Source organism: Aspergillus candidus (genome assembly GCF_002847045.1).
Source record: "Aspergillus candidus strain CBS 102.13 unplaced genomic scaffold BDW47scaffold_21, whole genome shotgun sequence".
Lineage (NCBI taxonomy): Eukaryota > Fungi > Ascomycota > Eurotiomycetes > Eurotiales > Aspergillaceae > Aspergillus > Aspergillus candidus.
This window is the reverse complement of record NW_020194026.1, coordinates 271,706-288,135: the sequence shown is the minus strand read 5'-3', so window position 1 is coordinate 288,135 and position 16,430 is coordinate 271,706. Positions and strand designations below refer to the sequence as shown.

At 50.3% G+C, this 16,430-nt stretch overlaps 3 protein-coding genes across 3 annotated transcripts; 2 read left to right on the top strand and 1 right to left on the bottom strand.

The window, feature by feature from the left end:
* The first annotated feature begins 2,742 nt into the window (after positions 1–2,742).
* Positions 2,743–5,960, top strand: BDW47DRAFT_105537 (uncharacterized protein). The gene has a single exon (XM_024812591.1). The coding sequence runs from the start codon at positions 3,383–3,385 to the stop codon at positions 5,558–5,560; it is 2,178 nt and encodes a 725-aa protein (XP_024672239.1). The 5' UTR covers positions 2,743–3,382; the 3' UTR covers positions 5,561–5,960.
* A 789-nt stretch (positions 5,961–6,749) lies between these two features.
* BDW47DRAFT_29989 (RMD1 family protein) lies at positions 6,750–9,622 on the top strand. Its single transcript, XM_024818691.1, has 4 exons — positions 6,750–7,098; positions 7,150–8,695; positions 8,762–8,947; positions 9,026–9,622. Exons 1-4 carry the CDS (start codon positions 7,048–7,050, stop codon positions 9,253–9,255), a joined length of 2,013 nt encoding a protein of 670 aa, XP_024672238.1. The 5' UTR covers positions 6,750–7,047; the 3' UTR covers positions 9,256–9,622.
* Positions 9,623–10,770: 1,148 nt separating this feature from the next.
* Positions 10,771–12,703, bottom strand: BDW47DRAFT_29982 (putative C2H2 finger domain protein). Its single transcript, XM_024818690.1, has 3 exons — positions 11,947–12,703; positions 11,754–11,893; positions 10,771–11,704 (listed from the first exon to the last, which is right to left on the bottom strand). Exons 1-3 carry the CDS (start codon positions 12,350–12,352, stop codon positions 10,931–10,933), a joined length of 1,320 nt encoding a protein of 439 aa, XP_024672237.1. The 5' UTR covers positions 12,353–12,703; the 3' UTR covers positions 10,771–10,930.
* Positions 12,704–16,430: the final 3,727 nt, after the last annotated feature.

The window sequence follows — 16,430 nt, the reverse complement described above, 5'->3', positions numbered from 1 at the left end:
ATTCAATTTAGATTGAATGGATGAATGGGTGAATGAATGAATGAATGACTACCCATGTATCTACATTCCAGGTAATGTGCCAACTATGCTGGCGCGCGATCAGCCGAATGTCCAATTTGGGTTAGATGCCCTGGTGGTAAATTGTAAGTTTACTAATCTGGAAGGGTCACAGTCACGGGTGGGTTCGTAAGGCCGGGCGCTCTCCGTGATCCATCTTGATACAACCCTGGTCAATTCCCCCCCTAAACAAGAACTGTAAATTAAGATGGGAGGAGTGTGTTTCATTTTCATAGGTATGTACCCCGTGCTCCCGTATTAAGGAAGAAGGGAAAGGTTATGGATTTCTTTCAATCAGGATTAATAAATCAATAAGAAATAATAGATGATAGATACTCTTAAAAAAAATAATGATAAATAATAATCGTAGACCCTTATGGTGGCTGTCTGAAGTATACCTTTACCTATCATGTTCAATGCGTGTACTGTCACTGTACAGGGCCAAGTTTAGTAATGTCTCCAACTACTCAATCAGTGATGGACCTAGCTGAAGCTGCTTTGTTTCTGCACGAGAGGAGCAAGGCAAGCTGCGATAGTATCTATCCCCTCTCTGTCGGTGTCTATTCCTCTCTTCCTCTGGTGGAGAGTTACGGAATGGGGCGAAGATAAAAATAAGAAGGCTCAGCCCCAGGGGAAATCAAGGGAAATCACGGCTGGTTTTGACGGATGATCTGCCGTCAAAAGGTTGGAACCAAGGGTTTGTTTTCTTCTGTGTTGATCTTGTGACAGCCACCGTACTATTTGGTATTATTGTTGATCTTGGGATCTTTATTACTTTTATCAGACTGGACAAAGTATCGTCTATTATAATGGATATATACTGAAATTCGTATATAATAATGAAATTAGGATTAAAAATACAAATACATAGACACAGAAATAGACAAGTATAGACAGAGAACAACACATGAATAATCAAATAATGACAACGAATAAAGGATGATCGGATTGACTCCGGAGATGAGGGGAAGACTCTTTGGCCTGTCGTTTGATTCCTTTTTGCGTTTGGTTGATCTCATTGTTATTAATTATCTCACCTTTCTTCAGTGTTGCCATTTACTAGTTAGTTCGCGCCTAGTAGGGAAATGGACGGAGAACGAACGGGGACGCTTGGGTAACGACAGTCCTTTGGAACCCAGGACACCCTTGGGCCTATTATCTGTAATCACCCTTTGTCGCTGTCCTAATCCGGTTTTCTCTTTCCTTTTGTCCTTGTTTCTTTATCCCTCGTGGTGTGCTTCACTTTATTTATTTCTTTTCCTATTTGTTCCCTTGATAAACCCATAGCTAGTGATACTAGACATGTGAACAGCACATACCCCGAGTTATCCTGTTATAATCCCTGGTAACATTGGCCACTGTCAGGAGATCAGTATAGTCTTTTACAGAGTATATAATAAATAATGAGATGGGAGGGTAGAAGGGTTCCACCATTCTTACCATCCGCGGTAGTGGTGGGGGCAAGACATGGCCATGGCGTCGGATGAACAATTGCAGTCAGAGCTGTATCACCTGGTTCGGACGGGGGACAGTTACGGTTCTGTGTAATTTACAAGACCCCTAGTTAGTAGTTAGTAGGTTAGTGGCTAGTGCCCTGGAAACCAACCCGCCCCGGGTGAATGCCGCCGGAGCGAGAAGCGAGTGGTTATAAATGGATCTTCAAAGGAAAACTAAAACCAAGACGAAAAGCAAAAACTGAAAGAGAAAATAAAAACAGAAAATGTACCTCGGGTGTTACAATATCCCCTTGACAATCGGATCTCAGAAATGATAGAGTACAAAGGATGGGATGATACATCTAAAACACAGAAGAAACGCGTTCCATGGATTCGATCCACGGTGTTGTCTCCGATCGATTGTAAGGTTGGTAGGGATTAGAATGTAGGTAAGTAAGTAGGGCTATAAGTTGTTCCAGAACTCGAATCATTTGTGACGGCACCTTCACCCGTGATTCAACATGAAGACGGAGCAGGGCGCTGGGTAACCTTCGGCCAAAGGGGGAGTAAAATAAAACACCCCATGACATCTGTACTGTGGTATTCTATACGGCTACGCCCCGTCTTGAGGCTGGAGTTGTCAGTTGTCACAGCAGCAGCTCGTCCAACTGAACCATACAATACATACGTCTACTTATACTAGCGGGCGTACTATCTTCTCTCCTTCCTATTCTTATTCGTCCTGCCCGTCTGATTATTCTTCCGAATAATACTAATCAATATGATAATATAATGACAGTATTATAATGATAATCATAATAATAGAATGATTGAAATAAGACAATAAAATAAAATAAAAAATAAAACAACACTAAAAATACAATAAAGAAAATCAGGTATGTTAGTAACGTGGATGGATCGACGCTTCTTAATACTTGCCGATATGGACCTCTGACCCTGCCACACCTTTGGCCCCGACTCTAATATCCCATTCTATGATAGGGGTACTCGAGTGGCGACCAGCACGGAGTCAACTGTTCAAGGTTAAGTAGGTTGGAGGGTTCGTGACGGGATAGTCAGCACGGGAGGGAAGAGGGAATCTGCAGGACTCCGGCGTTGGTACACTGGATAGATTAATTAATTACCTACCCACCATCAGAACAAGTCTGGATGAGGAAGAAGACAATAAATCATGATTATAACATTATAATATAATTATCCGGGGCCAATTTGACAAACTAACCTAGACATTCTCCTACCTAACGACAAACTAAAGTTCGGCGGGTCTGACAACTGACCCAGAAAAGGTACGCCGAACGATACCATACCGCCTCTCCCCACTCGCCTTGGTTGTCTTTCCCCGTCGCTCTCTTTCTCTCACTGGACCCGGTGGTAAGCCTCTCTCTCCGCTCCAAGGCCGCCTTACTGTTTGAATCCCGGTTCCTTGAGCATCATCTCATCTCATCTCTCCCTCTCCCTCTTCCTCTTTCTTTCTCCCACACTCTTTTTTTCTACTCTCTTCCCTTTTCCAAACTTTCCCACTTCTTCTCTCTCTTTTCCCCATCACTTTCTTTACTACCACTGTCTCGGATCTGTTTCTCAGAACCCCAGCCCTTCTGCCATGGGCGTTGGTGGTCAAGCTCCGTTTGCCTTTGTTCTTGCAATCTGCCCTCCACTCGCGTTTCTGTCCTCTCGTGCTTGATCTGATGGAGTGTTTGGACTCGTCGGATCATTCTGTTGGCCACTGACCTGCAGCTCCCACGCTGCTGTCCGTCCTTGTTCCGGACCTCCAAACACCCACCCCAATTTCGAAAGCCCCGACATTCAGACACTGTCTTGCCTCTTCCACGCCCCAGGGATTTTTCCCTCCTCATTGTTCCCCCTCCGCCATGCCGGCCATGGACATTCCCGAGACCGGGCTGTCTCTCTGCAGAGACGGCCCCGGGAACGATCCTACGGTCAAACCAACCCAGATCATGCGTCTGAACCTTGCCCAGAGTACCCTCGACGACATCATACAAAGCCTCCGCCACGACCAGTCCGCTCGAATCCGTCTGGGAAAACACCAAACCCTCTATTACGGTTCCAAATCCCAATCCTTCCGCTCCTCCCCGTCGACGCACCGGTCCGAGGTCTACTGCGGTAGCTCCGCTGACAAAGAGAACCTATATTTCACGGGGGTCCTGAGCCACAGCTTGGAGGTGCAAAAGGCCAAGGAGGCCACCGCGGCCACGGATCAGGCCTTGGCCAACCTCGAGCAGAGCTTGAATGCCTTTGAAAGAGGGAAGGAATCGAAGAAAACACACATCATCACAAGCGTGGAGGAGCTGCGGGCCCTCAAGACGGGTGACAGCCGGTCCAGTACCGGCCGCCAGGCCGCTCTTTTGGCCCGCATGCCCTCGACCAAGGTGGAGTTGGAGAAAGATCGGCTTCTGAAAACCAACGTCAATCGTTCTTTGCCCTCGAGCCCGGCACTGGGCGGAACCCGGTCCCCTGCCTCCGTCCCTCCCCTGACATCCACCTCCGCCCCGGCCTCCCAGAACAAAGACCGACTCCGCCTCGACGCCCTCCGAGTACCCTTCATACATCTCCTTGCCGTCCGAGCTGTCTCGGCCAAGTTCCTTGCCCGACAAACCCGCTCCTCCCTCGAAGACTGCACCACGTTGGCCCGCAAATATGGCACCGAGAACCGCATCAACCCGGAGAAGTTTGACCTGAGGGATAAAATATACAGGGAATTGGACGTATGGGGGTTTCCCTATCCGTCTCAGGAAGACCGGCAGGAGGCTATCGAGAACGCTATCTCGGCGTTTGATCGGATGCGGATCTCTCGCTCCGACAAGCTGTGGCAGACTCTCCTCCCCAAGGAGGAACGTGGCAAGGGCAAATGCTTGTCGCGCCTGGACTTGCGGACGGGTCCCATCAAGAAACCTCTCACGCCGCGCATACAAGTGCAAAGCCCCGATGGCGCCGGTAAAGATGGTTACGGAACCGGCCACGAGACGGACCGAGCCAGCAGGAATGGCTTGACTCCCCAGGCGGGCGAACCCACGTCAGCCCCCAAGTCCACCGCGACTACACAGAAGAAGAAAGCAGCCGAGAAAGATGTCTCTAAGAAACCCCCTGCGAAGCCCAAGGCTGCAACCAACAGTACATTGACTGGGCGTGTGACGAAGAAGGCCGAGCGGAAGCCTACGGCCAAGCCGGATGGGAAGTTCAAGTCGTCGGAATATGTCCAGGATTCGGACGAAGACGACATGGACATGCCTGACGCACCGGTTCCAGAGAAGCCCAAACCCCAGAAGGCAGCACCGCCGGCCAAACCAGCTAGCAAGCAGCCCAAGCCGTCCGCCCCTCGTGAAACCTCCCATGCACCCACACCCAAAGTGGATCCACCTCGGAATCCGCCTTCGAAGGTCGAGGCATCTTCGCACGCCCCTTCGAAGCCATTGGCCTCCAAGAAGCTCCCGTCGTCCCAACCAGCCCACCCGAAGTCCCCGCAGAAACCGTCCTCGGTCGTTTCATCCCCACGGACCAACAATTCCTCCGACACCCAGAACCGCAGCCGTTCTTCGAGCCAGAACAACTCGTCGAGCTCTTCGTCTTCTCCGCTCATCACACAGCTGGCGAAGCCGAGTCGAGCTTCGGCAGTGGGTCCGGTGTCCCGGAAACCGATCAAACCGAATGGGATCGTCAAATCGACGGAGACCGCCAACCCTCTTAAACGCAAAGCGGAATTGGAGCGGACTTCGTTGACTCCACAGTTGGCGGGGCGCACCACGGGAGACCTGGAGCACAAACGGCGCCGGGCGGTTAGCACCTCCAGCGGCAGCACGGGGAGTGCGTCGCCGCCTCTCAGCCACGAGATTCTCCGCCAGCAGTTGCGCGAGAAATCACAGAAGTTCAAGCAATTCTACGCCAAATATCGCACGTTACACGGTGCACTGGCATCGCAGGCCGATCCGCCTCGGGCGGACCTGGACCGGCTCCAACGACAGCACACCCGGTTGCAGCGGATGAAGAAGGAGATTTGGGACGAGGATCGACGGCTCCGTGATGGGCTGTGATTTCCACCATGGTCGTCAGTCCACGGCAATCCATTGACAGCTCGGATGTTTACAGAACGGGTGTTCCACTTGCATATGGGATGGTTGATTTACGTTTTCTAGCATGACGAAGCCGAGTGTGGATATCGCTTCGAGGAGTTAGCGTTGCACAGCCTTATTCTTTTTATTCTCGTTTCTTTTTATCATTTCTTTTTGTTATTTTGACGATTTCCCTTATACCTTTCCTTTGTTCCCTACATCAGCCACATGTTTTTGATTCTTGGCAATTTGCATACAATACCATCATTGTATTGATTAGTAGCCATGGTTGCTTATAATTGGATGTATAGAGAAGTGTCGGCATGCAAGGAAGCCCCTAATTAGGTAGTCTCCTGCAAGGAGACATCAATCGGGAAACTCAAATCTAAAATCATTCCGCCCATTCCAGTGAGACTTCCGTTGCGTCCCGTGTGTTAGGCCAGGGAAGATAGATTAAGGACGGGATGGAGAGGCCCATCTCTTTCCTAATTGCATCCCTCACGGAGACGGTCTCCGAGCACAGTCAGGGTAAGTTAGGGTACGTAGCGGACACTACGGAGTAAGGAAGGTAGTTTAGTTTACCCCTCTTAGGTGATGGCCGATGGGCGGCGAGCGACCGGCCGGCGAGTGGGCTGGTATTTCTGACCCACGCCCCACTTGACAACGTCCATTAGGGAGGGACACCGGTAATTTGTTCTAAAACAATCTATATACATATAACAATAGAATCAAGTTTAATCCATTTATACTTTCTGTATAGTCTTTGTACACCCCGACCCTGACACCCATTTTAAACAATAAGAGTGTGACAAAGTAAGGTAAGTCAGTAAGTGAGTAAGCAAGTAAGTTACCCCAGATGATTGATTGATTGATTGATTGATTGATTGATTGACTAGCCTCAACGCGGTCTAGACGCGTCGGCCCGCACGTGGCCGGCCGAATTGTCTTGATGGATATTACAGCTGGGTTACCATACCGGGTGGTATTGATGTATTGAGTGTATGGTGGTACTGTATTGGTTTTCTACCGACGTCATTTTTGGAAAGTCGGCTAGGCTGGAATAGGTTAGAGTCGGTTGCGGCGGTGGGAGGAAAGAGGCTCTCGGGAGAGCTAGAGTTCGTCAGGTCGGTGCGTTTTATCGTTTGTCTGTTGGACTGTCTGGTTGTTCATAGGTACTTCATTCAGAAGAAGGACGGATGGGATACATTTGATTGTTGACATTGATTCTACCATTCGCTGATTTACGTCCGTATCGAGGACTAGAGTCATGGGTCTTTTCTGATCTGGACTTTGACTCTGGTACAACGACCAACCACGACCAACCACGACCAACCACAGACGTTTAGGTCGTCTCTTATCTATCAACATCGAGGATAATTGGGGTGTTCTGACTCATTCAACTGAGAATACAAAGCTGGAATCCTCAACTGTGTGCCTGAGCAAAAAATAAGTTTGCCTGAGCTGTGACAATGGCGCCCGCAAAAGGACGAGTGCCGAGCCAGCGAAGTCCCCATGTCCTGGTGAGCTCTCACAAACCACTCACCGTCCCCCAACCCTACTGACAGTCGCAGGTGACCGACTCGCGCGACCAGCAACAAGCCGCTCAACCCCGCCGCCGCCGCTCCCCCTCAACCCGCCTCATCACCGTCGACAATGTCCTCCAATACTCCTCCGACGTGCCCTCCATGCAGCAGCGCCATCCCCCCGATACCCCGCGGAGTCGCCCCCGCTCGCGTCTCGGAGGCGGCCTGATAGGAGCGACCGGTGCCGTTCCCGGCGCGGGTGCCGCTGGCGGCGGTAGTGCAGTGAACACGGCGGCGACAATGGGCCGTCTAGCGGCGCAACCGCGTCTGCCTCCGCGGACGACGAAAGTCAGCGAGAAGCTGGTGCTTTTACCGGAGGCGGAGGGGGTCGAGCGGAAGATGCCGAGCGATGAGGACGAGGAGGAGGAGGATGAGGAGGCCGTGGACGAAGAGCTGGTTTTGAGAGTCGCCCGGGAGAAGAATGTGGACCCTGAGGCTGTGAGGCAGCAATTGCTGGTGCAGAGGAAGCTTGCGGGAGACTTCGGCGTCGATAATGAGATTGCTCCGCTGTTGGCTGAGGAAGAGCTTCTCCGTCGGAGGAAGATCGCGCCTGAGAAGGCGAAGAGTTATGCGGAGCGGTTGCCTAAGGCACGGCGCGCGGAGAAACTCGCTCGTGTGACGGCTTATTGCACGGCGCAGGCTTATAAGATGAGTTCGTTGTCGGCGTTTGTGAAAGACAGGCATGGGGGGCGGACAAAGCTGTACGATGATTGTTTGTATACGGCGTACCACCTGCCTCTGTTGCCTGGGGATGACGGCTACCGGTTGAGGAGCAGTCCGATTGTGAAGAAACCCGGGGGCAAGTCTCTGCTTGATGAAGAGATTGAACGGAATGAGCTACGCGATTATCACGACTATGACATGGAGTCGGAGGAGCACTCGGTTGTGGGGGGTCGTGGGGAGCACGGAGAACATGGGGAGCACGGGGAACACGGCTCGCCGCACCACCAGCAAGGATCCGGCGAACTACTCCATCATTACGGGGAAGATCACAACGGTGACGCAGAGAGGAGAGCAACCGCCGAGAATGACCAGAGCTCCCACGGCCAGCAGTTACAGTCAGCCGCGGCACGACTGCCCTACAACGTGGCCGAGATGTTCGTATTCAGCTACGGCGTTGTCGTCTTCTGGAACTTCACCGAGAAGCAAGAGAAGGACCTCCTAGCCGATCTGGCATTCGCGACGTCGTCCGCCACGGGTTCTCCCATGCCGCTGGCCACGATGCCGCTACAAGAAGAGGACTTCGAGACCGAAGAATTCCACTTCGAATACTCGACCGAAATCTCGCGGCCCCGCGTCTACAACGACATGATCACCCTGCGCAGCGGCGACCACATGATCAAGCTGGCCATCAGCCACGGCATCTCGCAGAGCACGAAACTATGCTTTTTCGAAGAAGTCATGGCGCGCCAGATGAGCGAAGCCAAGGACGTTCCGCGCCGACTCGCCATGACAGGAAAACTGGGCATGAAGCGGGAGGAAGTCTTTCGCATTTTAGGACGGCTGTTCAAGAGCAGAGTCGAGGTCAACCTCTGTATGTCCCCACCTTCCCCTACATGGGAATTCATTCCTGCCGTACCGCGATACTAATATCCCGCAGCATCCAACATGCTCGACGTCCCCAACTTCTTCTGGGAGAGCGAACCAACCCTCTACCCCCTATACATCGCAGTCCGCGAATACCTCGAAATCAAGCCCCGAATCCAAGTCCTCAACGAACGATGCCGCGTCTTTCTAGATCTAGCCGAGATACTCTCCGACTCAATAGCAGACAACCGGACCTCTCGTGCGTCTCCCCCCTCCTCCCCCTAAATAACCCAACCCAAAACCCACCACAATCAACCAAACTAACTAACATCAACAGACCAAACATGGATCATCATCGTTCTTATCCTCATCTCCATCGTAGTCACCATCTCAGAAGTCTTCCTCCGCTTCGCCCTCCTCTCCTCCGGAAAAGACGCCGCGGCGCCTGCCTCCGTCGCAGGGACGCTGGTCGCCCGCGCGCTGGGCCGCTCCCAGCCGCAGATTGCGCCGGCCGTCTGTGATTGTCGGTGTCCGGCTGGGCTGAATACTAGCGGTGTACCTTATTAACCTCTCCCGATCTCCCTATTCACCATCTTCATCTCCACTTACAACCCTTATCATCGTCATCATCATCATCAACATCCACCAATACATTCAACAATCTATTTTATTCTCCTCACCAGGGGAGAAAAGAAAAAAAGGAGGAACCATCCAAAGAACTCACAGTATGGTGCATGGCGTCCGGGATGGGTCTGCTTATTTTCTTTTTCCATCTGCTCTCATCCCCGGATCTTGTTTTACATTGACATGGTCAAAATATCATTCATTTATTCATTCTCATTCTCATTCTATTTCTCCATCCACGTATCATCCTCATTCCCCCTTGTAATGTTGCAACATGCTAAGAATCAGCTGACTCCAGCATATAATTTACAATCCCCAATCTCCAGTCCCAATCCCCAACATTCCATCCATCTTCGTAACGTAGTAAGAAAGGTCAGGAAGACATTCTAGACTTGATGGTACACAACTAAACAGACAAGCAGACAGACAAACTAAATATGTATGTAGACCAGCCCCTCCTCCACCACGACCATCATCGACGCGCCGACGACTGGGTCTATCGACTAAAGGAAATACTCCATCTTCTCTTTGTTTCCAAGGTTCACCCATCCCATTCGTATCAATCAATCAATCAATCAATCAATCTATCTATCTATCTATCTATCTATCTATCTATCTATCTATCTGACTACTCGTGGATTTATCATATCTCTGTGTGGCGTGGAATTAATTAGTCAGTAAGTCGATGGCGATTTTGAGGTCTATCCTATCTTATCTTTCGATTGATCTATTTATCTGTCTGATTGTCTTTGAATCTAGCTCAATAGCACAGTGTAAGTGCGCGAAGATATCAACAAGAGGAAAAACAATCAGTCACAAAATCAGAAAGTCTGGTATATGACGATATGGTATGTATGGTATTGACACGCTTGCATCACAAAGAAAAAAAAAAGGAAAAGAAGAGGGGGGAAAGATAAAGAACGACAAGCTGAAGAAATAGATATAGATGGATATGCAATATTAGACAAGTATAAAGTGCAAGTGTAAATACACAATATTAGATATAGGTAATATAGTATAATATAATGCAGGGGTAACAAAGCAAACAAACAAGATTAACACAGAACACGATCAAATCAAGTCAAATCAAACAATGGTAGATGATAAATGCACAGTAGGGGGGGGGGGGGGGGGAGAAAGAAACGACCAAAGACCCAGATTTCCCATTTTGTTATCCCACCCTTCCAATATATCCATGAACTAACCCAACCAACCGTGTGTCCCCGGTTCCCACTCTATCTATATATGTGTAAAGATGCTTTCTTTCGTCCTTGGTCGTGTCGTGCATTAGGGGAATGAAATGGGAGAAATAACAGAGGGAAAGATGAAGCAAAAATTTAAACCAAGAGCTCAAATCAAACAGACACAGGGAAGACAACAAAAAGAGAAAAAGCTCGCTCGGACTCCTTCCTGCACGCTTGCAACCCAGGAAATGCTATGATGGTGGCATGTTGGATAACCAGTGATGAAGTAACGACAGAATAATGGAAAGTGACCAAATGCTATGCAGGATAAACAACAGAACATCAATAGAAACAATCGGGGAAAGAACAAAGGAGATTGCGGAATAAAATAATTGATCTTGGTAAAACCCAAGAGATGTGATCAAGTCGAGTCTCTAGACAGGCGTAGACCACGGGCTTTCACCCAGTCGGGGCCTCATCTCGTAGTTCTCGGGCTCGGTGCTGGTAGGCCGTCGGATCGTGGAGTTGGGAAAGTACATGTGAGGGGGCATCGAGCTCGCATACGTGGATCCACCCGAGTCCGGGTACGGCGCGTAGTCATTCGCGGATCCCGGAGAAGGGATACTCCCGTGCGACGGGGATGCCCAGCCCAGACTGGTCATGTGCGGGCTTCCACTGACGCTGTTGGGCCGGTGGTCGTTGTTCGCAGGCGGCTCCAGAGGCTGCGGCGGAGCGTAGGCACTCGGATGCGAGGTCATGGACGGTCGAGGGTGCGGGTTACTGTAGGTGGACAGCGACGGCGATGTAGCCGTGGGGGAGGCTCGCGGGCTGGGTTGAACAAAGTCGCCGCGAACATGGGGCGGAATCGATCCGTTCCCCATGTAATACTCTTGACGAGGCATGTTCAGCGGGGGAAGCTCGCCACCCGGGGAGATGGGATGATGAGCCGGAGACGGAGTGGAATGGACCGAGTCGGTGTCGGGGAACATGCTATCCCCCGGCAGCCTCCCCCTCTCCTTGTTTTGTCGCAGGTTGGCTTCGGTCTCTGCGGCGGCTTCTTCGATGGTACCCGTGTGGTGATTTTGATGCCGTGTCAGGGTTGTGCGACGCGTGAAGGTCTTTTGGCAATTCGCGTACGGGCATTTGTAAGGCCGCTTGCCCGAGTGGATCCTGCGGTGACGAGCCAAGGAAGACGAATCACTGAAGGGCTGGATGGGTCAGTACGGTCATAGAAAGGAGGAACGGACATCAACATACCTTGCCACATCTTTCACACATGTGTGGCTTTTCGCCCGTGTGGACACGCGAGTGTACCGTCAAGGCGGAGCGCTGGATGAATTGCTTCCCACAGCCTGGCCAATCACAAGCATGCGGCCTAACGCCGGTGTGGATTCGTTCTGGGAACAAGTTAGATACAAGATGTCAATGAAAACACTTCTCAGATACGTACCATGACGGGCAAGGTCGCTGCGGCGGGCAAACCCTTTATTGCAGGTCGAGCAGTGGAATGTCTTGGGAGGAGGCTCGGTCCTGCCCGGAGCACCGTTGGAAAGCTGGGCCGTTGTCGCATACCCCCCCGGGAGATACGGATTTTGCAGAAGCGGCAATGCGGGGGTCTGATGGGGTTGCGAGTAGCGCATGTCTTGCTGCATACCGGACACCTGACCGAGGGGCGCATGGGGCGGATACGACAGGACCGGCTGATCCCCAGATTCCGAGATCCCGGGCTCCGGTTTCAATTTGGGCGAGTTGTTCTCCAGGCTATGGTTTGACACAAACTGTTGCTGGTCAAATGGTGATTCTCCGGCAACCATAGCGGTAGAACCTTTTCTGTTCAAGATGGTTGTGATATCCATGACCCAACCCAGCAGCAAGCGGAAACGCGGGCGTCAGGGATGGTTTGGGAATCAGTTGAGGTATATTTCAAACGCGGAGCCGCAGGATATTCTTCCAACAGTGTCACAGCGGTGGGGGAGGTCCTCTGATTTCGTAACCGAGAATGCGGGAATCTGGGCCAAGGCCTCGCGAGGTTGGCTGGAAGGCACCCCGTTCAGTTGAGCGACAAACGACCACTGTTTGTCGGCAATCAGGGGTCCAAGCGCTTGATCGATTCCGACTCACACGACGTCTGTACGTCTGTGTTCCTCCGCAAGTCGCGACTCTGTGTGGGGTGTATAGGCGGATAGGTGCAGGGTCAGGAACCAAAAACTCTCTGATGGCTATCCCGGAGCAAACTCTATTCGCAGTGCGCTAGATTCGAGCTGTCGGACCGTCGCGCAGTTGTTTGTAGAGTCGTTCTCGATTTGATCGGTGATGTCAGCGGCTCAGGCGTCGTATCGATGGTTCCTTCTGGACTGAAAACATCACCGCATTAGCAAGTTGCGCAGAGGTAATAGCAATAGCCCGCGGTAGACTCCCGCGCCCCGACAGAGCTGGGATCTTCCACCACGCTGGAAAGCGAGGGTGGGATTCCAGCGCATCCGACGAGCATCTGCGCCGGGATTTCAAGCGCGATTTGATCTCCGCGCAAAACTCGAGGCAGTCAGATTTCACACCAAATGAGAGAAACATCTCCAGGCGACACGAAACACAAACCAGAGAGTACGCGGGACGTTGAGGGAAAATGCGCCACGGGAGCCGACCAGCGGGGGAGGTGGTAAACACGCAAACACTTACCAAGAACCGGGAACCGTTTACGCCTATCAGATCCTGGACGGAGAAAGCTCAGAGTCGAGGATTGCGGGGAGATCAAGAGGCGTGCGCAAAGTGGCTATTCCAAGCGTTTGAGGATGGTCGGTAGATGGATGGTTGCCAAAGAGTCGCAATCCTAAGGAAGCAAATGAAAGCCTGACGGGGAGGTAAGTAATTGAAAGAAAACGGACGGTAAGAGGAGGCTGTGATAGACAAGAAAAAAAGGAAAGGAAGAGTGGGGGGGATCAGTCCCGAACCACGTGTTTTGAAATGACGACGAACAGGGGGGATAAGGGAGAGATGGGAGTAGCAGCAGTAGAAGAACGGCAAACAAAAAAAGAAAAAGAGTCGAAGGAGAGAAAGATGAGGCTTGAGATAGATGAATGAGGGAGATGATGATGACGACGTGACAAGGGAAAAAGCGTTTCGGAGGTTTTGTTGGCGGAAATGCAGGCAGTACGGGAATACCTACAGTCGGGTAACTTTGTCACAGCCGGTATTGATACAGCCGTCGTTCTCGTTCTGCAGTTGGAGTATCTGAGAAAGATAGATAGAAGATACTAAGGATGAGATGAAGAAGATGATGAAGAAAAAGAAGAAGAAGAAGAAGAAGAAGAGACCGTTGGAGTATGAGTACTATGTATGGAAGACCATGGGGAGTTTTAAAATTAAAAAAGATTATAATTAGTATCCAGGCACTCCGGTGGTCTTATTACTGGGCCTCACTAGTTAGTAGTTGGACAATACTAAACCACCTTTTCCCACGTTTCCACTTCAAGTCCACCAACAACGGACTAGTATTATACGAATACCGAACTAAATGATGAAAGATGGAAGAATCCCATCATTAATTAAATCAGTCGGTGATTCCCCACCTCCTTCTCTCTTTTCCCCCGTAGAAGGACGCTGGCGGCACCAGAAGGTCACCGTCAGCAACACCTCGGCTCCACCGCGTGGCTTTCCCCGTCCCTTTGGCCGTGCTCCTGGATGGTGGGTACGTGCCGATCTATATTATCTTTTCTTCTTTTCTTTTCTTCTTCTTTTTACTGCGACTAATGATCTGGTTTTTATAATTATAACATACAAACCAGGGACCAGGGAGTCAGGATATGACGCAAGAAGGGGTAAGAACCATTCAGCATCTCGGATATCAATCATAGCCAAGCCCGACTTCCCCAGAACCTGGAACCACGTTATTTTATCCTCCTATTCTATCCATTCTTTTCTCTGCTTCCTTGAATTCCCGTCATCCTGATTTTATAATCATCGATTTGTTATAAATAATACTATTGAATATTCACGGAATATCTCCATCTATTACTAAGAATGGTATAGGCCCAGTGTTCATCGTGCGACATTCCACCGCTCTTCTGTCACCCACCTGAATCAGGTATCGGTCCCTGAACGGTCAATCAGGGTGGCCGATGGGGTGGTTTAGCCCCATAAAATGACCTCAGGGGAAGACACCGCTGCAAATCCTTTACACAAAGTGAGTCTGACCAAACGGGTCTTGTTCTCCGGGAAAATAAAATAATATAAAATAAGTCACCCTTATTTGTGCATGACCCCTCTCCGCTCCTGGCTCAGTTTCAGGACATACAGTAGGACAATAATAGAAATATATATATATATCTATATATTATAAATCACTCACGATCAACCAAGAAATAAATGAAGATCAATTAATAAGACAGTATCATCGAGTCAAGCAGTTCATGACTTATCAACTATGTTATCTGACTATTACATAGTGTAGGTTGGATCAGTCTTTACCCCTTTTGAATCCTCGGGATTTAGGCTCCCCGTGCAAAGAGCTAAGGAGACTAAGGAAACTAAGGAGATTGACAATGGACAACGGTGGGAAGCTAATTTCCTTCTAGAAAGTTTCGAATAATGGGGCCCATCGGCCCATCATCCTGGTTATTATTATTCTTTATTCGTTATTATTGATTGACTATTTCTTGAATCATCCTGACCGTGCACTTCGTTCCACAGTCCACATATTATACGACCTTATACTACCTTATCCGCTCCAGCTGCAGGGACAGCAGCTTTGTCTAAGATGGGGATCGAATTGCTCAAACCTACCTGTCATAGACCACATGCTGACCGTCTCCATAGTATGTACGAAGTACCACATATAACTCAATCATGTCCCTCCACAGGGAACTACTAGAACAGAAGTCGCGTTTCATTTCCCCCCTCCAATACTGTCCATCCCCCCCTTTCCCATTCCCCCAATCCATCCACCAACCGAGGGCCAGTGAGACGGCCCTAGTGAGACGCCCTAGTACCTTTAGTTCTGGCTAGTGTACGGACCTGACGGAGGAGGCTGCGACCAATTCCCAGAACCCCCCACCCGCGCATCCCTCCCACGCCCAGTAAAGTCTCTGCCGCTATTTTGTACTCCTTTTCTTTTTCGGTTTTCCTGCAGGTGGTCTGATACTTTTTTTCCCTTTCCTTTTCTTTTATTTTCTTTTATTTTCTGTCTTCTTTTTTGTTTTCTTTTTTGTTTTCTTTTTTATTTTCTTTTTTCCCCCACTGCCTATACGCGAAGGGGGGGTTGAGGGGGTCCACCTGCATGCCAAGACTGTCCGGTGCCCCGAGGAGAGCTTCTAGAAATGTTCGAATTCCTTCTAAAGCGAGGACCCATGCGTTGTGCGTCATCTGGGAGGACTTGGCCTGAGCCTGATTGTTTTCCTGGAGGCTCTTATAGGAGCCACGATGATGATTACTCGAAGCTACGGGGTTGATTTGGTGCAGCCTTGCAGGAGGTACATACCCATAAAATCAGGCTGCCATGGTACAACTGGGTACTATGGCTGTTGTCTATTTCTGAAGTATAATTCCAACGACAATAATAACCACAGAAGTAATGATCAATCCTGCAGAAGTCCGTGAGAGCGAGGTGAGGTGAGTCAACCGGACCATCGACACCTCAGCCCCACGCGCCCGGTGTCTTACATATTCTTACAGGGATAGTTCCGCCAAAATCCGGGCAACTCAGGGGCAGCTCGGGCCCGAATACTGTGGCTGACCAGGCGGAGAGCCACGCCTTCGATGATTGGACCAGCGGCATTTACTCCTTTACAGCCGGTGGTTTTATCCCAGGTTTCAACTAATCAACCCGACCCTCCGCCTTGATGGTAGTGTGGAAGGGGATTAGGGGAACAAGGGTCAAGAAAGGTCCCCACCAGGGGTGGCTGGAATACGGGACGGATGATGTCGATTGCAGCGATCGTC